At 49.3% G+C, this 21,941-nt stretch overlaps 1 protein-coding gene across 2 annotated transcripts; it reads left to right on the forward strand.

The window, feature by feature from the left end:
• Positions 1-1,231: 1,231 nt before the first annotated feature.
• Positions 1,232-21,383, forward strand: ERBB3 (erb-b2 receptor tyrosine kinase 3). Of its 2 annotated transcripts, none has more exons than XM_019669154.1 (28): positions 1,232-1,997; positions 5,512-5,663; positions 6,219-6,405; positions 7,107-7,232; positions 7,870-7,935; positions 8,108-8,226; positions 8,318-8,459; positions 8,804-8,917; positions 9,016-9,136; positions 10,873-10,946; positions 11,444-11,534; positions 11,800-12,005; positions 12,211-12,343; positions 12,544-12,634; positions 12,853-13,007; positions 13,791-13,844; positions 14,246-14,387; positions 15,148-15,267; positions 15,397-15,495; positions 15,674-15,859; positions 16,024-16,179; positions 17,855-17,930; positions 18,105-18,251; positions 18,343-18,440; positions 18,533-18,721; positions 19,068-19,139; positions 19,329-19,620; positions 19,720-21,383. In XM_019669154.1, the coding sequence occupies exons 1-28, from the start codon at positions 1,916-1,918 to the stop codon at positions 20,223-20,225; spliced, it is 3,996 nt and encodes a 1,331-aa protein (XP_019524699.1). In that variant the 5' UTR covers positions 1,232-1,915; the 3' UTR covers positions 20,226-21,383. The 2 variants fall into 2 exon arrangements, with proteins under 2 accessions (XP_019524699.1, XP_019524698.1); XM_019669153.1 differs by having other exon boundaries at positions 1,233-1,997; positions 19,699-21,383.
• The last annotated feature ends 558 nt before the right edge of the window (positions 21,384-21,941 follow it).

Raw genomic sequence — 21,941 nt, forward strand, 5'->3', positions numbered from 1 at the left:
CCTTTTCTCATTAAATTCAAACAACCACCTTTATAAATAGACAAAACTGTTTTACAAACAGAAACTAAGGAGGGCTTCCTCCTTCAGAACTAGGGCCTTTGAACACTAATTTGAGGTGGGTAATAAAACGGAAGGCCCCTTAAGATAATATTCGTTCAGTTATCTGGTGGGAATGTCATTCGGAGCAGATGAAGCTCCAGTATCAGGGTGACATAAGAAATCCTAAGCAAAAACCTGAGCCCCTCTTCCTGATCACCTGATCCACTGTCATCAAATACATGACCTTGGAAAAGTCACACATTTCCAGCTCCATAAAATGTAGACTGGGGTCACCTAACACACATTTTTATGTTAAGTGAAACATTCTGGAAGTTTGAGGAAACACTTGCAAATAAAGTGGTATATCTATGTATATGTTAAGGTTTCGCTGATGTGATTACTACTGTATTATGTTTGTTATGCAAGTGGTTAGGGCAAGGCCAACGCCCTCGGGCAAAGGTAAGCCTCCAGCAGAGAGTGGACCCTCTAGGGTGTATATCAATACCGAGCAAATTTCAAGAATTTTAGCCGGTAGTCTAGGGTCGGAGTGAGAGGCGAAATTTTTCTTCATCAACTGTTCTTGACGTCTTCAGGCTAAAAACTGTGGCGAAAATAATTAGGCTCTCAGGCCAAGATCCGGAATGCCAATCGTGGAGCCTCACTATCGCGGGTTCCGCACCAGGGGGCGCCCGGCGGATACGTCCCGAGGCTAGCCGGATTTTGGGCTGCCATTCGCGGAGCACCCTACCGCCTCCTGCCAGAATCCGGGAGCTGGTGCTGGAGATGCCAGGGATCCAGGACATTCGTGGATGCAGTCTGTAGTGCCCTCAGACCACTTCCTCCTTCACCACCTCCTCCTCCTCCTTCCCAGCTCCAGCCCTGGCTTGGAAGGCGCCTGGGAAGGTGTGAGCGCCTGTGGTGGGGACAGTGTGCCCATCTAGGTCCCCAGAAGAGCTTCAGGAATTCCCGCCGCCCCGACGGCGCGGTCAGACTCGTGTGGATGGGGAGGCAGCTGTTCTCCCAGGCGGCCGTGGGGGGCAGCAGAGGGGACGGCGACAGGTGCTGGAGCCCCTCCCGGGGTGGAAGTGGAAACGCGGGCTTCGGGTCTGTTCCCAGGCTGGAAACCACCCCCGCCCCCCAACCAAATCCCCCGGAGAGACCCGGCCGGCGCCGGGTCTGGAGGAGGAAGCGGCCGGAGACAGTGCAATTTCACGCGGCCTTGGAGCTCGGGTTCCTCGGCAGGGTAGATGAGTTATGGGGTTTCGAGGGGTTTCCGGGGAAACTGAGGTGACCTGAGCGTGAGGCAAAAATACCCTCCCCCTCAAAAAACACAGAGGGAAACATTCACATTCAGAGAGAAAAATCCCCCAAGTGACCCAACCGGCTAGGGTAGTTGAGTGATTTGGTTAATGGGCGAGGCCAACTTTCAGGGGGCCGGGCTTTGGCGCAGTCTCCCCACCCCCATTACCTTAGCCATTTAGAGTCTTTTGGGGGCGTTTAGAATCTTGACCTCCCCTTAGTACAGCTCCCGAAGAAAAATTCGGGTGAGACCCATCTTGGATTCGCTTGGCCCAGCTGCGGGGCACTGGGCGTGGGGAGTGCTGGCGGCGGGTGGAGGCTCCAGCAGTCCCCACTCCAGCCTCGCGCCCGCGGGGGCGCGGCCGTGACTCACCCCCTCCCTCTGCGCTGCCTCAGACACACACCCCTCCCCTGCCATCCCGCCCCGGACTCTGGCTCCAGCTCCGGTTGCAGTTTGCAACCTCGTCGGCCGCAGTTACCAGTTCGCCGGAGGCTCAGGTGGCTCCGCTTCGATGTCTTAGTCCCGGGGCCCCCCGGGCCGGATTCGGCGGGGCTCCGCTCACCCTCCGCTGGAGTCATGAGAGCAAACCGGGCTCTGCAGGTGCTGGGTTTCCTTCTCAGCCTGGCCCGGGGCTCCGAGGTGGGCAACTCACAGGCAGGTAAGCGGCGCGTGAACACCGGCAGGCTCGGAACCTGGGACTCCGAACTGAGTGCACGGAGTCCTGGGGCAACCGCAGGAGATCGGGTGGCGCAAGGCTGGGGATACTGACCCCGGGTCCGCTGGGATCACCTGGGCAGGGACCGTCAGGCTCGGGTTCTCGGCGTGGGCCCGGAGTTGCAGAGTTGGGGGGAACAGGTTTCCTGGACCACCACCTCCTCCCCAGTGCGTCGCCAACCCTCTAATTTATCCTTCGCGATAGGACTGATGCCCAAAGAGTTCACACTTCTGGGGGGGCTCTGCATGGAGGGGAGCTGGGACTTCCATTCTGTAAATTTAAGATGATTGGAGGTGGGGATCTTGGAGAAAGCGGGGGTGTCTTAGTTTGCTCCCCAGTCTCTTGCCCCCGCCCACCCCCCTCCTACCCCCCTGGTTTCAGCAATCTCCAGTTTTGTTGTTTTGCCGACAGGGTGGAGCTGTGGAAGGGTTGGAGGGGGTTGTTGTTCTCTAGTGTTGGAAAAACAAGAGAGGCACCTCCTCTTCCGTGAGTGAGCCTGCCCTGGGGAGGGCTGAGATTAACCCATGAGCCAAGTCCAGGTGATACCAGGGTGAGAGGCTATGCAGAGCCTGATTGCCCTCTTTCCCTAAAAATCATAAAGTTGGCTGTTGCCAACATGACCAACCTCTCTTTGTCAAGATCCAGAGCAAATCAACTAAAATTTATTGAGCATCTACTATATACACGGCCCTGGACCTAAAGCTGAGCAGTAGCCTCAAGGACTTTCCTCCTGTGTTGCTCACTGTTGGTCTTTTCTCTCCCCAACATGAGGGCTAACAGGGCTCCTCTCCCCCCCTCTGAGCTTCCTGTTCTGCCTGGGGAGTTCTTCCTAGACCCAGCTTCTCTCCCACCCCCATTTTGTTTGTCAGACTCTGTCTCTAGGAGTCTAGAGGAGTCAGATTGCTCTTCCATTCCTCCTCCCACTCCCATGCCATCTGAGTCCACCCCTTTTGGGGTGTCTCTGGGACCATGGACACCTGAGGGGTGCTGATGTTGCTGGCATTGGAGGAATCCTGTTGATCTCCCCTCCCCCTAGATCTCAGCTCCGGGTTTGGCACAGCCAGGGCCCCTTCCCCAGAGTGGGAGTGGGAGAAACACCTGTGCTTCCCCCACAGTTGCTGGGCCTAAATTTAGACCCTGGGATCTTGAGATGTGAACACTCCCAGCTGGTGGAGTGTGTGTGTGTATGGGGAGGTGGGGGTTGGGGGGAGGGTTGGGTACTAGAGTGGGAGGGACCTAGTAGTGTGACTATCATTGTCCCTTTCAGACCCCTGTAATCTCTTACCAGGAACCCAGGAGTCTCAGGTCCTGGCTACCTTCCCTGAAGCAGCCAGGGGGCAGGCATGGTTGGGTCTCTTTACCCTTTATCTGGATCTTGCAGCCTCTGGGCATCCGGCCCTGTCTCAGTCCTTCTATAGCCCCTTTGTCCTGACTCTGATGGGGGTGGGGGATGTTGGAGTGGAGGCCTGTGGTTGAAGAGGGGCTGGAGATTCTTCTTGTGACCCACCCCAGTGCTCTCTACCCTAGGAGGGCCTGTGACATTGCCCCTCCCTGTGCCCCTGGTCCCTGAGTACAGCAGGGATTTTTATAATTCCCCTCCCCCTGCCTTCCCCCTAGGTGCCTCCTCAGAGGTGTTTATACTCTTTTCCCCGCTCAGGCCCTTTGCTCCCTGTTTATGTAGTATGGACTTTACCCTCTGGGTGGCAGGGAACTGGGACCTCTAACACTGGAGTCTTCTGAGCACAGACTCAAAGTCTGCACAATGGACAAGTGGGATGGATGGGGCCACCTGAAATACTTCCTAATAAAGAAACCCAGGGACAGAACTATTGGGTTGTCCGAAAAGTCATGACGCATTTCGAAAAAACAGAAAAAATACATCATGACTTTTCCGACAACCCAATAGTATAGATTTCTGGGCCAGCAGAGAAGCTAGCTATCTGTGTGTGTCTCACAAGTGTGTGCACATACACACACACACCCCACTTCCCTCTGCAGAAATCTTGGCTCCTCCCTTATCTGGAGAGAAGGGTTGGTGCCTTGAATTGGAAGAGGGGGTGTCCTGCCAGGAAGGGGGTTGGGGTGGGGCTGTTCCAGAAATGACTAACTTTCCTAGTCTTTTTCATTTCAGCCCAAGGACCCTGGAGTTCCCAGGCTCCTCTGGGAGCTGCCTGCCTACTTACCCGTTTTTGTCTATACTCTTCCCTTTGTGGGGAATGAGAGGGAATGGGAGCCCTCAAAGTGGTCAATAGGGGTATATTTAGGAGGAGGGGTTTGGACCTCACCAATCTTCCTCCCATCATTCCCATTCCTGCCTCCCACTAAGCTGCCACTGCCTCAGGGAAGGGTGGTTGGAACAGGTGGTATGTCCCCCACACCCTCCCCAGAGCCTTTCACTGAGCCAGAGGAAAGAGATGGGGATAAGGCTTCAGGGTCAAGATTTCCTATAGCCCCTACATCCTCCGTACTTACAAGGTGAAGCAAAACCCCCAAGACCTACTACATTCCTCATGGACCTCAAGTTTAGGCTCTACCCAATGTGAGTGAGGATTGCCATGTCGGAAGGCTTTTTAATGACTTCAGACAGTGAAACTGGGTGGAGGCTTAGAATGAGGGGAGTCTGCTGCTGTTTCACTCCAGACCCCTCTATATTTGCTGAGAAATACCCTAGGCTGGAAAGTGTGTTGGGATAGGGGAAGGGAGTGAGAAGAGAAGCCAGAGTTTAGGAAGGGGTGTGTGGGGTAGGCAACCAGCTCCTTATCTTCCAGCTTTAGAGACAAAGCTCACATTGACCTCACCACCACTACCAGAGCTCCCCCCGCTAGTGAGGTCACTTGTCTGTGCCCAAGGCTTGAGGGTGGAGGGGGGTGCTGCGGAGGACAGGGTGTCTGGGGACAGGGTGGGGCAGCCCCCTCCTCCTAGATAGAATCGCCTCATTGTGGGCTGGACTGTGGCCCCAGGCACTGCCCCCTTCCCACCCTCTGTAGACACAATAGGGGCTGTGTGCTAGCCCCAAAGAGATATTTATTCCAGGACCTAGAGAGAGGCAGGACGGGGGTAGAGAAGTGAGTGCCCTGGTTGGAGGGGGGAGGGGAAGAAGAGAGTAACCAAGTTGTGTCCTTTTCTAACTTATTTCTAGGGAGGGGTAAAACCTTCCCTCTTCCTTGATTAACCCCCTACTATCTGAAAAAGGCACACACGAGGTCCTGGTGGAAAAAGGAAACCTTTTCACCTTCTTGTTCAGGGGGATGGTGAGGAGAGTCTGAGAAAAGAAAGTTCAGGTCTTATGCCAACAGGCCTTCCTGTCTATTTGTAGGGGTGAGGGTTGGGTTGAAGGCAGCTGCCTTCTGATCCTGTTGAATGTCACTGGAAAAGGGCAAGCCAGTGGGTGGTCTCGGGGGACAGGGCTGAAAATTTGTCTCCAACCCTCTGCCATTCTTACCTCCACTTTGAATAGTGTGTTCTGGGACTCTGAATGGGCTGAGTGTGACTGGCGATGCTGACAACCAATATCAGACACTGTACAAGCTCTACGAGAGGTGTGAGGTGGTGATGGGGAACCTGGAGATTGTGCTCACAGGACACAATGCTGACCTCTCCTTCCTGCAGGTTAGAGTGCCCGACCTTCCTCAATCTGTTACACCTTATCCTCCCTCCCCACAGACGCCTCCTTCCCTTCCTCAGGGCTACCCGCTGCCGAGGTCAGCCTTCCTAAGACTCAATAGTCCCTAAGATCAAACCTGTGTGTTTGTGGGGACAGTGACTGGAATCTGGGACCTGTGGTCTGGTCGCTATAACCAGGGACACACAGGGGCTGGCCATAGAAGGGGAAGGGGCATGGTTCTGTACCAGGGACTAACATAGAGAGACACATAGAGGACTGAGAAGCACTTGGGGAAATGGGTAAGGGACTAAGCAAGGACATTCCTGGGATGAGGAGCTCTGAGAAGGAAAGGTTAAGAGACTAGAATTCCTTCATCATTTCGACTGCCTGTCTTCACCTGCAGAAGGGACAGAGTAGTGTCCTCCAGCTCTCCTTACTCCAAAAAAGGAGTTAGAAAGAATTAGAGAAGTTGGGGATTCCTTAATGCTTTAGGGAGGGAGAGGGGATTGAGACATTTTACCCTGTCATCCCTCTCACTGACACCATCTGCTCTGTCACAGTGGATCCGAGAAGTGACTGGCTATGTCCTCGTGGCCATGAATGAGTTCTCTACATTGCCACTACCCAACCTCCGAGTTGTGCGGGGGACCCAGGTCTACGATGGGAAGTTTGCCATCTTTGTCATGTTGAACTATAACACCAACTCCAGCCATGCTCTGCGCCAGCTCCGCTTTACTCAGCTCACTGGTCAGTTCCTGATGATTCCTGGTCTTGCCTGGCAGCCAACTTGCTGTCAGGTGCCTCCTTGACGATGACCCAAGACTGCTCACTCTTAAGTACCCCTTTCAAGGTGCCCACCGCTTTGACTCCTGTGATCTAAAGGTTCACTAGTCAAACAATAGAGGGCTTCAGTAGAGAGCTGGTGGCCTCTGCTCCAGGGAGAGGGTCCTTTATCCTGGAGTTGGAGCTGGATCTGTTACCCATTCCTCTAACTTCAAAATATAGTGTATCTTGATATGCCTCCTTCCCTGGGAATGAAAATCCCACCTCCTCCCGCTCACAATTGTCCATAAGCTGGAAGAATATAGGGTTTAATTACCACCTGGCCACCTACTTCTTGTCCCAGTCAGTTGGAAAACACACAGGTAGGGCGGGGTTAGGGGGTTGTTGAGTCAGGAATCTTCTTCTTTCCTTTCCCTTCCCCCACTGGCTAAACCGGATCTGGACAGGTGTCTGAGGAGGCAGGAATTTCTTTCCACCTGGCTCCTCCTCTGTCTTTCAAGGCGAGCCTTCTTTGCAGTTTGGATTTAATTGGACATCCGTCTGCCCCATTCCCCCTGCTCCTGAGCTGGGGGGCGGCACAACGATGAGGGGACTGGTGGGGAGGTTATGGGAAAGGAGGCCTGCTGTCTAGCCCTTAACGTTGTCATTTCTCTTCCCCATCCCAGAGATTCTGTCAGGGGGCGTTTATATTGAGAAGAATGATAAACTTTGTCACATGGAAACAATTGATTGGAGGGACATCGTGAGGGACCGAGATGCCGAGATAGTGGTGAAGGACAATGGAAGGAGCTGTGAGTGGCCATGATCAAGACTGCTCCCCTGCCCCCACCAAACCAGAGTGACTTTCCTGTCATCATTATATCCCTAATCTGAACCCACCTCTCCACTGAACAAACACCTCAGGCCCTAGACCCCAGGAGCCTGCCAGGAGGGAGCAGGTCAGTCCCTTAGAAGCCAAACCACAGAAGCAGTATGTCAAGAAAAGGGCCAAAGACTGTGTGTGCTAAATGGGGAAGCCAGGTCTTTGGATCCCACCTCCATTTCTCTTTCCACTACAACCACTTCCCTTCTTCTTGGAATCTACCTACCCCTGACCGCAATCTGCTGCCTGTCCACTCACACACACATAATCCTACCGGGTTCAGCTTGCCAAGGAGGAACCAAGTTCCTGGGCTGGGCCTGGGGCTGAGCTTGGCATTTGCCCCATACCCTCCCCTTTAGCTGCCCTGTGGGTGGTGTGGAGGTGTGGCTCCACCCCTTGTTGACAGGTTCATTTGAGCCCAGCCCTACTCTGCAAGGGCAAGGAGGGGCACTGCCCTGCTCTTTGCTTCCTGGGACTTGGGTGCCTGTGCTGACATCATACCCTGTTGATTCAAGCAAGCCTTTCTTAGCCCTGATGGCCTCGGTGTTGCTTTCCTTTCCAACTAGGTCCCCCCTGTCATGAGGCCTGCAAGGGGCGATGCTGGGGTCCCGGATCAGAAGACTGCCAGACATGTGAGTTTACTTCCCTCTAAAAACTTCAAACTCATACACGTTCATATCCCTGCTTACCCCAGCCTGTGTCACCACTGGGGGTGGGGATGAGCTTGGAGGGCAAGAGGGTGAGCAGTGACCTCAGAATGCAGTCCTAAGAACCCTGACAGCTGTCCTTTCTCTCCTTCCATAGTGACCAAGACCATCTGTGCCCCTCAGTGTAATGGTCACTGCTTTGGGCCCAACCCCAACCAGTGCTGCCATGATGAGTGTGCAGGGGGCTGCTCAGGCCCTCAGAACACAGACTGCTTTGTACGTACTGTTAGCACCATTTGCCTGGGTTCTGCAATGGGGACGTGGGCTTTGGGGCGGAAGTGGCTTTATGAGTCTCTTATGTTCCTAGGCCTGCCGACTCTTCAATGACAGTGGAGCCTGTGTACGCCAGTGTCCCCAGCCCCTTGTCTACAACAAGCTAACTTTCCAGCTGGAACCCAATCCTCACACCAAGTATCAGTATGGAGGAGTTTGTGTAGCCAGCTGTCCCCGTAAGTGTCTGAAAGGAAAACACAATGGTAGCGGAACCAGGATTTTAGACAAAATTTTAAGACAGAAAGGGATCAAGTTGGGTGATAAGTAGGGGACATAGAGGGCAAATGGTTCAACCACCCCCAGTGAGTGACCCCCACGTCCTGTCCCCCCATGTACTTCCCTATGACTTCCAGCAATTGCTCTAGTTCTGCTTCTTAGAACAACAAAGAGCAAAGGGCCTTCCTATCCCATGGGATGGCACTTAAGGAACCTCGGGTGCAGAGGACGGAGCAAGGTTCACTTGGTAGTTGGCAGTGTTCCTCCCTCATCTCTAAGGGTACCTGCTCTCCTGTTTTCCTAGATAACTTTGTGGTGGATCAAACGTCTTGTGTCAGGGCCTGTCCTCCTGACAAGATGGAAGTAGACAAAAATGGACTCAAGATGTGTGAACCTTGTGGGGGGCTGTGCCCCAAAGGTATGTAAGGAGGTGGTAAGGAGTTGAAGAGAAGAGATCCTTTTCTCTGAGATGACTCAAACCTCCCAACCCCCACTGAGCCTCTTGTTTGTTTGCAGCCTGTGAGGGAACAGGCTCTGGGAGCCGCTTCCAGACTGTGGACTCGAGCAACATTGATGGTTTTGTGAACTGCACCAAGATCCTGGGCAATCTGGACTTTCTCATCACTGGCCTCAATGGGTTAGAGATTCTCTTTTCCCACCCTGGTCCCCCATCCCATCCATCTCCTCACAGTTCATTTTATTCGTTCAACCCTTCATATGTGAAGCTGATTAAGAATCTAAATATAAAATCTTAGAGGGCTCAGAGGACTTGGCAGTGCTTAACTCAACCTCTCTTCCAGGACTTGAGTCCTCTCTTAGACAACCCTAAGCAATATCATATCATCTAGCTGAATGGCAAAGGACAGGAACATTGTGGCCTCCTTCTGAAAGATTTCTAAAAGTTCTTCATTAAATTCAGATAAAAATCTGCCAGTTATTTCTCCAAGTTCTGTTCCTTAGAGTCCTGTTCCTTAGAGCGGAGCCACAAAGAAAGAGCATTTCTAATCCATAGGGCAACGCTTAAAATTGTGTGTGTGTGTGTGTGTGTGTGTGTGTGTGTGTGTGTGTGTGTGTGTGCGCGCCCATGCAACATTAGAGCCACCTGTTTTCTTTTTTTCTTTTGACAGAATTTTAGATCTATGCTAAAGTTGCAAAAGTGGTATAAATATTTCCCATACACTTTTTACTCAGATCCCCCAAATGTTAACATTCCACATGCTTTATATTCCCCCCCCTTTCTCTCTCTCCCCCTCTCCACCTCCACCTCTGTCTACACACACACACACACAACACACACACACACACACACACACACACTAACATGCTCTTGTTTTTCTGAACCACTTGAGAGTAAACTTCCAAACATGGTACTCCCTTATCCCTGTTATATTTCAGTGTATTTTCCTTTAAAACATTTTATATATATATATAAGCACAGTATAATTTTTTGAATCAGGAAATGAACACTGATGCATAACGTTATGTAGTCTACAGATCTTATTCAGGTTTCACTATTAGTCTTATTGTCCTGGATCACACATTGTATTTCAGTTGTTACATATCTTCAGGCTCCTTCAATCTGGAACAGTTCATGGCAGTTGACATTGTTGATGGGTATAGGTCAGGTAATTGGTAGAATGTTCCTCAGGTTGGGTATGCATGATATTTCCTCATACTTAGATTCAAGGTATGCATTTTTCATAGGAATACTACAGTTGTATTCTCAGTGCATCCTATCAAGGAGTCATATGATGTTGATTTGTCTTATCACTGGTGCAATATCTCTGGTCACTTGGTTAAGTCTGTCAGGTTTTTCTACTGTAAAGTTAATATTTTCCCCTTTGGAATTAATTAGTTAGTATTTTGTGGGGAGATTTTTGCCTGAATTAATTTTTATAATGAGAGTTGCCAGGTGATGATTTTCTAATTCCATTATTCCTTCTGCATTTATTTATTGGCATTGTAGTGTTAGGGAGAGTCTTCCCTTCCTATCTATCTATCTATCTATCTATCTATCTATCTATCTATCTATCTATCTAATCTGTGTGGATACTTGTTTTATTCAATGGTTTATGATCTTTTACAGTCATTATTTTGGTGTTCAGTGGTCCCTGATCTGGCTACTGGGGGCCCCTTCAAGCTGGCTCCTGTGTTCTTTGGGCTTGTACGCTTCATTCTTTGAGCACTTCCTTACTTTTTTATTCAAGGTGCTGCAGGCTTATGTTATATTTTTCCTGCCTCAACGATTTCTCTGAGGAGCTGTTTCCTTTTAGTAGAGAATGGTATTTAGAAACTAAGTTCTGAGGCTAGGCATGTTCATTGCTACAGGGTTATACCTCTGCCTTGTTGACTGGTTTTTACTGTTCTCTACAGAGACCCCTGGCACAAGATTCCTGCCCTGGACCCTGAGAAGCTCAATGTCTTCCGGACAGTACGGGAGATCACAGGTGAGTGGGAGGAGAAGCTGCCCTTTTTGAGAAGACTAGCTCAGAGGTCGGCAAACTGCGGCTCGCGAGCCACATGCAGCTCTTTGGGTACGTTCTATCTCAAAAGTTTGCTGACCCCTGGAAGAGGCAATCCTGTCCCTCACAATGATTTAAAAATTATTCAACAGACATAAATATATTTTTACAAATAAGGAAAAATTAAAGTAATATTATAAATGAAATTATGATAGTTTTATTTTCATTTTCAATTTTACTTCAGAGCCACATGTACGTACCCAAAGAGCTGCATGTGGCTCGCGAGCTGCAGTTTGCTGACCCCTCGTGGCTCTTACGTTTCAAAAGTTTGCCGACCCCTGGACTAGCTCAACCACTGACACAAATTACAATATGACCACTTAAAATTAGGTCTCAAGCAACAGGGGAGGGACCAGGAAAACCTGAGAAAGAGGAAGGGGAGAAGGAAGGCTCCCTGTTCATATACCTCTCTAACCCCTCAGGTTACCTGAACATCCAGTCCTGGCCTCCCCACATGCACAATTTCAGTGTCTTTTCCAACCTGACAACCATCGGGGGCAGAAGCCTCTACAAGTGAGTAAGAGGTGTGGAGGTGATAGCATCTCCAGGTAATGAACACTTTTCTTAGGCATCCTTGAGCAAAATACAAAGCATTATCTCAAACAGTAGGTCCAAAGGGCCTGAGAGCTTGATGGGGAAAAGCGGGGTGGGGGTGGGGGGGTAGTCCCTTTCAGTGCATCTGACTAGCCCAGAACACACTGTTGAATGAAAATGAATCCACTGCACTGTCAGTTTTCCCTTTGTGGTCTCCCCTCTCATCCCGCCTCCTTGTCCTCAGCCGGGGCTTCTCATTGTTGATCATGAAGAACTTGAATATAACATCTCTGGGCCTCCGATCCTTGAAAGAAATCAGTGCTGGGCGTATCTACATAAGTGCCAATCGGCAGCTCTGCTACCACCATTCTTTGAACTGGACTAGGCTGCTCCGAGGGCCTTCGGAAGAGAGGCTAGACATCAAGCATAACCGGCCCCGCAGAGACTGTGGTGAGGGAAAGGGCCCGCTGGGTGGAGGGGAAAGGGAGTCAGTGAGGAAAGGGGTGTAAAGGCTGTTCTGCCGTGGAAGTGGGAGTAGGGATGGGGGATGAAGCCAAGGAGAGGGGGGTGTTAGGCTGGAAACAGTAACGAGGAAGTGTTCAGGAGAAGGCTTGTTAGGAAACCTCAGACTCCTGACCCACTCCTTCCTTTCCAGTGGCAGAGGGCAAAGTGTGTGACCCACTCTGCTCCTCCGGGGGATGCTGGGGCCCAGGCCCTGGTCAGTGCCTGTCCTGTCGTAACTACAGCCGAGGAGGCGTCTGTGTGACCCACTGCAACTTTCTGAATGGGTACAGTGAGGGGAGACAGAGTCAGGAAGGGGTGGTGGGATGAGTCCTGGGATGGCGCTGTTCAGGTGGCACCTGAAAGCCTTCAGACAACTTTCTGCATATGTTTTGATGGGAATGAGGGAGGAGACCCTGGGGTTGGGGGATCAGGGCATAAAGGTCAGGACTTGGAAATGACTGCCCCCCTTTAACCCCCACTGCAGAGAGCCTCGAGAGTTTGCCCATGAGGCTGAATGCTTCTCCTGCCATCCGGAATGCCAGCCCATGGAGGGCACTGCCACATGCAATGGCTCGGTACAGTAGCAACACCACGATCTCTAAGGGAAAGAGGGCAGAGGCAACACTGGAGGATCTTGGGAATGGTGTGGCCAAATCTTAAGGCCAGCCCAGGGAGGCCACATAATGCTAGGGTTTGTGGATGGAGGATCCTGAATGACTGGGTTGGTCCTTGCTGGAAGGTATGGAATTAACCTTGGGATTCCATTCTTTCTGACTTTTTCTTTTCCAACCAGGGTTCTGATGCTTGTACCCAGTGTGCCCATTTTAGAGATGGGCCCCACTGTGTGAGCAGCTGCCCCTACGGAGTCCTAGGTGCCAAGGGCCCCATCTACAAGTTCCCAGACGCTCAGAATGAATGTCGGCCCTGCCATGAGAACTGCACCCAGGGGTCAGTGATGGGATGCTAAGAAGAGGGAATGGGGTCAGGGGAAGGGGGAGGAGCATAGACCTAGGGGGAAAGAAGAGGATGAGGGGAGCATAAAGAAGAAAGAACTGTGATTTAAGAATCACTCTTGGGGCCGGCCGAGTGGCTCAGTTGGTTAAGAGCGCAAGCTCTGAGCAACAGGGTCGCTGATTTGATTCCCACATGTGCCAAGTGAGCTGTGCCCAAGATGAGCTGCCGCTGAGCTGCCAACAGGTGGCAGGATGGCTCAGCTGGTGAGAGCACGTGCTCCTAACAACAAGGTTGCCAGTTCAACTCACATATGGGATGGTGGGCTATGCCCACCCGCAACTAAGATTGAACACGGCACCTTGAGCTGAGCTGCCCTGAGCTGCCTACGGGTTGCCGGATGGTGACTGGACTTGGAGCTGAGCCCTCCACAACTGAGATCGAAGGACAACTTGTTTTTTCCCGTTCCCCAATTCCTCATTAAAATCTTAAAAAAAAAAAAAAATCATTCTCAGCTGTGTAGTGAAGAATTGGAGAAAGGGATACTCAATAACAGCACAAAATTTTGGGAACCTGGAATAACCTCAACTTAGGGGAGTTTCATTCAAGGGAAGAACTCAGAGAGAGTTGGTGAGCTAGAGATGGAGGCCGTATCTTGGGATATGCTTGGGCTCCAGGATGGGACACCATGGTAGGGTCTGAAACAATGTAGCTGTTGGAATTGAGCCTCCCATGGGAGCCGGCCAAGCTCTCATTTAAGGAGGTGACTTTCTTCTTTAGGTGTAAGGGACCAGACCTGCAAGACTGTTTAGGCCAACCACGGGCCCTGATCAGGTATGATGGGCTTGGAGACCTGGGAAGCTGGGCATATATGGGAGAGAAGCTAAGGAGAGGGCGGTTATCTGCTGAGAAGACTTGAGTACTCATCCTGGCCTTCTATATACAGTTCGGTATCACTGGACCCGGGGCACAAGAATCCAGACTTCTGGCCTTCCTAAAATTAACTTGCAGTAGCTCAGGAGGGCCAGATTTAGGTTAACCCCTTCAGTGCTTAAAGGTATATATATATATATATATATATATATATATATATATATATATATATATATATATATATATATATGTAAATGTTAACTTCTTGCCCCAGATCTGCACCATAACTTTAGTGCAGGTATAGATGACATTTGTAAGGGAGATATGGACCCACAATAATGCCAGGCTTCTTTATCCCACAGCAACACCCATCTGGCTATGGCTTTAGCAGTGGTAGTAGGATTGGTAGTGATTTTCATGATCCTGGGCATCACTGTTCTCTATTGGCGTGGGCGTCGGATTCAGAATAAGAGAGCTATGAGGCGTTACTTGGAACGGGGTGAGGTGAGTGTCTAGCTTACTTTCTTGAAAGGTACCCTATACCATCACTCTTTAAGAGCTTCCTGCCTCCCAGAGATCTGATCCCTTTCTGCAAGGAGAGGTAGCATGGTCCACTAGAAACGACTCTTGCCAGAGAAATGGGAGATGTGCATTCTCCATTAATTTGCCACATGACTTTGAAGAAGTTACTTTCCTTCTCTGTGCCTCAGTTTATGCATTCATACAGAGGAAATAACATCATCCTTACAGGATGGCTGTAAGGGTGAAAGGGGGTGATGTATGTGAAAGTGCTTTGAAAAACACAGAGAATTGTATAAAAGCACTTATGGTGATAATATTACCACCTCTCCATCCTTTCCCCCATCAAAGGAAAAACTCAACCCTCAGGGCCGGCCTCAGTTGGTTAAGAGCTCGCTGAAGAGTTTGAGCTCTGAGCAACAGGGTCCCCGGTTTGATTCACCGCCCGAGCTGAGATGCCACTGAGCTGCCAACAGGTGGCAGGATGGTTCAGCTAAAAAAAAAACACAAAAAAACAAAATAAACAAACAAACAAAAAAAACCTCAACCCTCTTGATTCCTCATCTCATGAGCACAAACAACTTCCTCCATCCTTGGGGTCTTTTATTTTCCAATAGAACTACAATGCTTTATAAGACTAAAGACAATTCCTCTTCCTGCTCTTTGCATCCACCTATGGGGACGGTCTTGGAGGGGGACATGGGAGTGGGCTTTCCTGAGTATCTCCTTCCCATTTGTTTCTCAGAGCTTAGAGCCTCTGGATCCCAGTGAGAAGGCTAACAAAGTCTTGGCCAGAATCTTCAAGGAGACTGAGCTGAGGAAGCTTAAAGTGCTTGGCTCAGGCGTCTTTGGAACTGTGCACAAAGTGAGTGACTGGCCCACAGGAAGTCTGGGGAGGTAGGGAAAGGATCTAGGGCAGAGGGGAGAAAAATTTAGAGGAAGGACTAGCCTGGGATGAATGACCTTAGGATGACTCTTGCTTAAAACTTTCCAGGGAGTGTGGATTCCTGAGGGCGAATCAATAAAGATCCCAGTCTGCATTAAAGTCATCGAGGACAAGAGTGGACGGCAAAGTTTTCAAGCTGTGACGGATGTAAGTGAAGGAAGGGTATTCTGTATGGCCTCTAGAAGAGAGGTCAGTGTTACATATGATTATGCAGAAGCATGGTCCTGTGTTAGCAAATACTATATTAGCTATGTTGATGTACTTGAATGTTGGGGTTATATGTGAACCTGTTTGTTCCTTGGATAACCCCTCTTGTGTCTCTTAGCATATGCTGGCCATTGGCAGCCTAGACCATGCCCACATTGTACGGCTGCTAGGACTGTGTCCAGGATCATCTCTGCAGCTCGTCACTCAATACTTACCCCTGGGTTCCCTGCTGGATCACGTGAGACAACACCGGGGAGCACTGGGGCCACAGCTGCTGCTCAACTGGGGAGTACAAATTGCCAAGGTGAGAGGAGCCTGGAGAAGATCTATGATGGAACTGCCTGGCTGGAGGCCAGCAGGGAGAGGGTGGGAAGGTTGAAGTTCTGAGTGGTACCTCTAGGGTTTGGAATGATTCTGGGTTTAAAGGATTGATTCCCCCAACCTTGAGAATACTTCCTTCCCTTATAGGGTATGTACTACCTCGAGGAGCATGGTATGGTGCATAGGAACCTAGCTGCCCGAAATGTGCTGCTCAAGTCACCCAGTCAGGTTCAGGTGGCAGATTTTGGGGTGGCTGACCTGTTGCCCCCTGATGATAAACAGTTACTACACAGTGAGGCCAAGGTAAGGTGGTACAAAGGTCTGGTAGGGAGGTGGGAGTGGAGTGAAGCATGGGGATGGGGAGCAGTCAGTGGTCTCTTTCAGAGGCAAGCAGATGCACTATGGTAAGTTCAAGGAGATGCCAGAAATATTGGGTTGTCAGAAAAGTCATGACGTATTTTGTCTATGTTTTTCAAAGGTCATTTATTTATATAAAGAACGAAGATCAATCAATGATATATTGCCCCTTTTGTTCGATAACCTTTTGCCATCTTTCAGTGAGTTTCATAATTCCTTGTTCATAGAAGGACCTGTCTTTATTTGCAAAAAACTGAACAAGGTGCTGATTTACAGCCTCATCTGAATTGAAAGTTATACCACGTAGGGAGTTTTGAAGAGAGTGAAACAAGTGGAAGTCTGACGGCGCAAGGTCAGGCGAGTATGGTGGGTGTGGCAACACATCTCATCCAAGCTCCAATAATTTTTGACGGGTGATCAAACTTGTGTGTGGTCTCACATTGTCGCGATGCAACCCAACTCCTTTACAATTAACAAGCTCTGGACGTTTCTGGATGATGGATTCGTTCAAACTGTCCAATTGCCGACAGTACACATTCAAATTGATTGTTTGGTTCCTTGGTAGGAGCTTGAAAAACACGACGTCTTTAAAATCCCACTACACCGAGAGCATAACCTTCCTCGGATGAATGTCTGGTTTCGATGTCATTTGAGGCAAATCATCATGTGGGGACCAAGACCATATGTGCACCACATTGTTGTAAACAATCCACTTCTCATCACTAGTTATCAGTCGCTTCAAAAAAGGATCGTTTTCCTCACGTTTAATGAGCATATTGCAGATGTTTATATGCGCCATCGAATGAACTTCTTTGAGTTCATGCGGAACCCAAATATCGAGCTTGCTTAGGTATCCCAGCTTCTTCAGGTGGTTGTGAACACTTGGATGATGGATGTTCAATGTTTCTGCAATCTCCTGTGTCATGTAACGTGGGTTTGACTCGCTCGATGCCTTTATTTTGTCGTCATCAACCTCGGTGGGCCTCCCTGACTGAGGAGCGTTGTTGAGATCAAAATCACCAGCACAAGGGCTGGCCGAGTGGCTTATTTGGTTAAGAGCTCACTCAAGAGTGTGAGCTCTGAGCAACAGCGGTTCGATTCCCAGCCCAAGCTGAGTTGCTACTGAGCTGCCAACAGATGGCAGGATGGCTCAGCTTAAAAAAAAAAAAAAATCACCAGCATGGAATTGTGTGAACCATTGTGGGCACTGACGTTCTTGTAGAGCACTGTCACCATAAACTTTATGCAACTTTTCACAAGCTTGATGCGCATTCTTCCCTTTATGGAAGTAAAACAGTAAAATATGGCAAAAATGCACAGTTTGGTCTTCCATATTCAACTTGCTGTAAAATCTCTAAAACTCAATCAAATCGCTGTTTTTTTTTAGAATGAAGCTAGAACTGTCAGCTGTCAAATGACATAGCAATAACATAGATGCGAATCATTCTAGTACTTCCAAAAATGAACTAGTGCCATCTGTTGCAAATATGTGTCACGACTTTTCCGACAACTCAATACAAGTTCAGAGAGCAACAAAAAAGAATGTAGAGAACTTGGGGTTTAGAAATGCTAAGAAAATTTGTGGAAATAACTGGTGACACCTTTGTCTTTAATTCCCCAGACTCCAATTAAGTGGATGGCCCTCGAGAGTATCCATTTTGGGAAATACACACACCAGAGTGACGTCTGGAGCTATGGTCAGTCCATCTGAATGCCCTTTATACCTCACTGGCCCAGATGCCTTTTTGAGACCGCTTCTTAGAATCTCCAAGCACTTCAGATCCTTATGTCAGAACAAGTTCTGCCTTCCCTTCATCTTCATGCCCATTTCTACTATTTTACAATCAACTAGTCATGTCTTCCTGTACTAGGTGTGACAGTTTGGGAGCTGATGACCTTTGGGGCAGAGCCTTATGCAGGGCTGCGATTGGCTGAAGTACCAGACCTGCTGGAGAAGGGGGAGCGGTTGGCACAGCCCCAGATCTGTACCATTGATGTCTACATGGTCATGGTCAAGTGTGAGTTACCTGCTGATGCCAGCCATATTGTGATTTCCCTCCCTACCCCACTCCCCTCTTAATGGCTCTACTTCCTACATCTTACTTCCAGGTTGGATGATTGATGAGAACATTCGCCCAACTTTTAAAGAACTAGCCAATGAGTTCACCAGGATGGCCCGAGACCCACCACGGTATTTGGTCATAAAGGTGAGTAGGGACTAGGAGGTGTCAAGGATATTTAGAGCAACCGGGATTTGGTGGGAACCAGGATCTACCTTAACAATCACCTGCCCCTATAGAGAGAGAGTGGACCTGGAATTCCTCTTGGGGCAGAGCCGCCTGCTCTGACAAACAAGGAGCTGGAAGAAGTAGAGCTGGAGCCAGAACTAGACCTAGACCTGGACTTGGAGGCAGAGGAGGACAACCTGGTGACAACACCAAGCTCTGCCCTCAGCTTGCCAGTCGGAACACTAAATCGGCCACGTGGGGTAAGGTACTTTCAAGTTACCCAAGACTTTGTGCACCCTGAGCACCCTGCACTCTCATGAACCCCACAGATACCCAGATTAACTATTCAAAGGCCCCATAAGATTTTTTCCCTTTGGGAGTGACCGGTTAGCTCAGTTGGTTAGAGCATCATGCTAATAACACCAAAGTTACTGGTTCGATCCCCACATGGGCCACTGTGAGCTGCGCCCTCCTTAAAAGAGTTAAGTATGTCATTGTAGCATGAAAGCAATGTGTAACCAATGCCCAGGGCTGTTCCCCAATAAAATTTATTAAAATAATTTTTTTCCCTTTGTCTAAATCTCTTTCTTACATTTTTCATCCTAGAGCCAGAACCTTTTAAGTCCATCATCTGGATATATGCCTATGAACCAGAGTAATCTTGGGGAGGCTTGCCAGGTAAGGCCTGCCTTTTTAAGGAGCTGCTGAGAGGCTGGGTGGCAAAATGTTTTAGGATCGACAGGGGTAGTGTGGGAGATTTTAGAAACCTTTGAGGTTTAATCAGTGTCCTACAAAAAAGAAGGCGTTGAAAACCCAATCTCTTTTCTTGTCTTTGTGTAAATCTCTGTGTATTATTTTCCTTCTTAGGAGTCTGCAGTTTGTGGGGGTAGTGAACGGTGCCCCCGTCCAGCCTCTCTGCACCGAATGCCACGGGGACGCCTAGTATCAGAGTCATCAGAGGGTCATGTGACAGGCTCTGAGGCTGAGCTCCAGGAGGTGTCAATGTGTAGAAGCCGGAGCCGCAGCCCACGGCCACGTGGAGACAGTGCCTACCATTCCCAGCGTCACAGCTTGCTTACTCCTGTCACCTCACTCTCCCCACCAGGGTTAGAGGAAGAGGATGTCAACGGATATGTCATGCCAGATGCACACCTCAAAGGTACCTGACTCCCCCCATTCCCCACTGCCTATTATGGTGACGTTCTCCACATAGCTAGCCTCTCTTCTCAACCCCCAGGTACTCCCTCCTCCCGGGAAGGTACCCTTTCTTCCGTGGGTCTCAATTCTGTCCTGGGTACTGAAGAAGAAGATGAAGATGAGGAGTATGAATACATGAACCGGAGGAGAAGGCACAGTCCACCTCGTCCCCCTAGGCCAAGTTCCCTCGAGGAGCTGGGTTATGAGTACATGGATGTGGGATCAGATCTCAGTGCTTCCCTGGGCAGCACACAGAGTTGCCCGCTCCACCCTGTGCCCATCATGCCTACTGCTGGCACAACTCCAGATGAGGACTATGAATATATGAATAAGCGACGTGGTGGAGGAGGTCCTGGGGGAGATTATGCAGCCATGGGCGCATGCCCAGCAGCTGAACAAGGTTATGAAGAGATGAGAGCTTTCCAGGGGCCTGGACACCATGCCTCCCATGTCCATTATGCCCACCTCAAAACTCTACGTAGTTTAGAAGCCACAGACTCTGCCTTTGATAACCCTGATTACTGGCATAGCAGGCTTTTCCCCAAGGCTAATGCCCAGAGAACATAACCCTTGCTCCCCGAGGTACTCAGGGAGCATTTGATGGCAGCTAACGCCTCGAGAGGGTACCCCTCTTCTCCCTAATCCCTGTCCCTCACAGGTCTCAGTCCCATTTCCTCCCTAGTCCTAGACAATTCCATTCAATTTTTGGAGGCTTTTAAATACTGACACAAAATTCTTGTGGTATGTAGCCAGCTGTGCACTTTCTTCTCTTTTCCACTCCCTGGAAAGGAGAAGGTTTTCCCTATTTTGTGTTCTTTCCCAATCCCATTTCTCTGCTTTCTCAGGGGAACTCCCTGGAGATATGAAGGATTATTCCCTTGTCATATCCCATATCATACGATCACTCCCATATCATGTCCCTTTCTCTCAGACTCTAACTTGTTGAGACTGGGCTTCACAGTGTGCTTTTGTTTCCCATCAGACTCCTAAGGAAGAGAAAAGGAGCAAAATCTGGCAGGGGAAAGTAAAATTTTGGCTTAAAACTCTTAACCCCTTAGAAAGAATGGGAAGCTTAAAATCTTGTGAAGAGAGGTTAGGAGTAGATATTGATTACTATTAATTGAGCATTTACTTTGTGCCAGGCATTGTGCTAAACTTTACCTACATTATCTCACTTAATCCTTACACCCATTCTGTGAGTTAGATATCCCATTTTACAAATAAGGAAACTGAGCCTTAAAGAGATTAAGTAAATTGAGTGGCAGGTCCAGGATTCAAAATCTTCCAATCCATGTGCTCTTACTGTAAAGGTATCAAGGAAAACTGATACAAGTCAGAGCCCTTGTAAGGGGCATTGTCGTCTTATTTTTGCACTGAATCAAGTCTAACCCCAACAACTACAGCCTCCTAAACCCAACTTCTCATCTCAGGAAGTGGAGGCAGGGGTAGTCAGAAGGAAAAATAACTGAACACCTTTGTAAACCATAACCTACGTGCTGTAAATGATCTCCTCCTCTTACCCGAGAGACAGATCCACATGGGTCCCAAGAGCCATTTTTAGGAGCTATTCTCACCCCGTAATGGGAAGCTTCCAGTTGGGATAGAAAGAGGACCCCTCTTCAGACCTCTGTCCCATTGGATGGGAAACTGGGGGTATCTGTTCTATCACTGAAGTTTTTTGTTTTGTTTTTATACGTGTCTAAATAAAAATGCCAAAGTTTTTCAGCTTTCTGTCTGTTAAATGAATAAAACCTTTAATGTTAGACCACCCCTTTTCTCTGCTCCTCAGCAGAGAATAGCTACTTTTTTCTCCCCTGCGTTCTCTATTTTCCCATGCACCTTTCTCCAGTCCACTTTTCCTTGTATTCCCTTAGGAGAAGCATAGCGCACAGTGCTTTTCATTTCAAGGTTTTACTAGGAATCTAAGACGATCAACCGGGAATAACAAAAAAAGTTGGGGAAAGTTTGAAAAACCCCTATAGATGTGCTCCCTCAAGAGGTGGAATACGTAAACTCCCATATTTCAGAACTCTTAATTCTCTTATAAAAAAGTCTCCGTGAACATTTCACTTAGGTGCCATCAAAGCTTATTTGTTAGAACAATAGTGCCATCTTCTGTGGGAGCCCGGTCTCTAGACTGGGAGGCTGTAAATGGATAATCCCTACGGAGTCCGCAGGCCCAGTTAAGTCCTTGCTCCTTGGTCTCCATCCACACCCGTTCTGCCCCTCCCGGTTCTCCCAGCATCGGAGACGACTGGACCGGCTAGGCCGGTCCCGCCAGCC

Source organism: Hipposideros armiger, unplaced genomic scaffold (assembly GCF_001890085.2).
Source record: "Hipposideros armiger isolate ML-2016 unplaced genomic scaffold, ASM189008v1 scaffold_548, whole genome shotgun sequence".
NCBI classification, from domain to species: Eukaryota; Metazoa; Chordata; class Mammalia; order Chiroptera; family Hipposideridae; genus Hipposideros; species Hipposideros armiger.

Coding starts and splice junctions, on each gene's coding strand:
- ERBB3 (XM_019669153.1), top strand. CDS start 1,916: ATGAGAGCAAACCGGGCTCTGCAGGTGCTGGGTTTCCTTCTCAGCCTG. Junction 7,936..8,107: donor ATCAGAAGACTGCCAGACAT/GTGAGTTTACTT, acceptor CTCCTTCCATAG/TGACCAAGACCATCTGTGCC. Junction 13,008..13,790: donor CATGAGAACTGCACCCAGGG/GTCAGTGATGGG, acceptor TTTCTTCTTTAG/GTGTAAGGGACCAGACCTGC.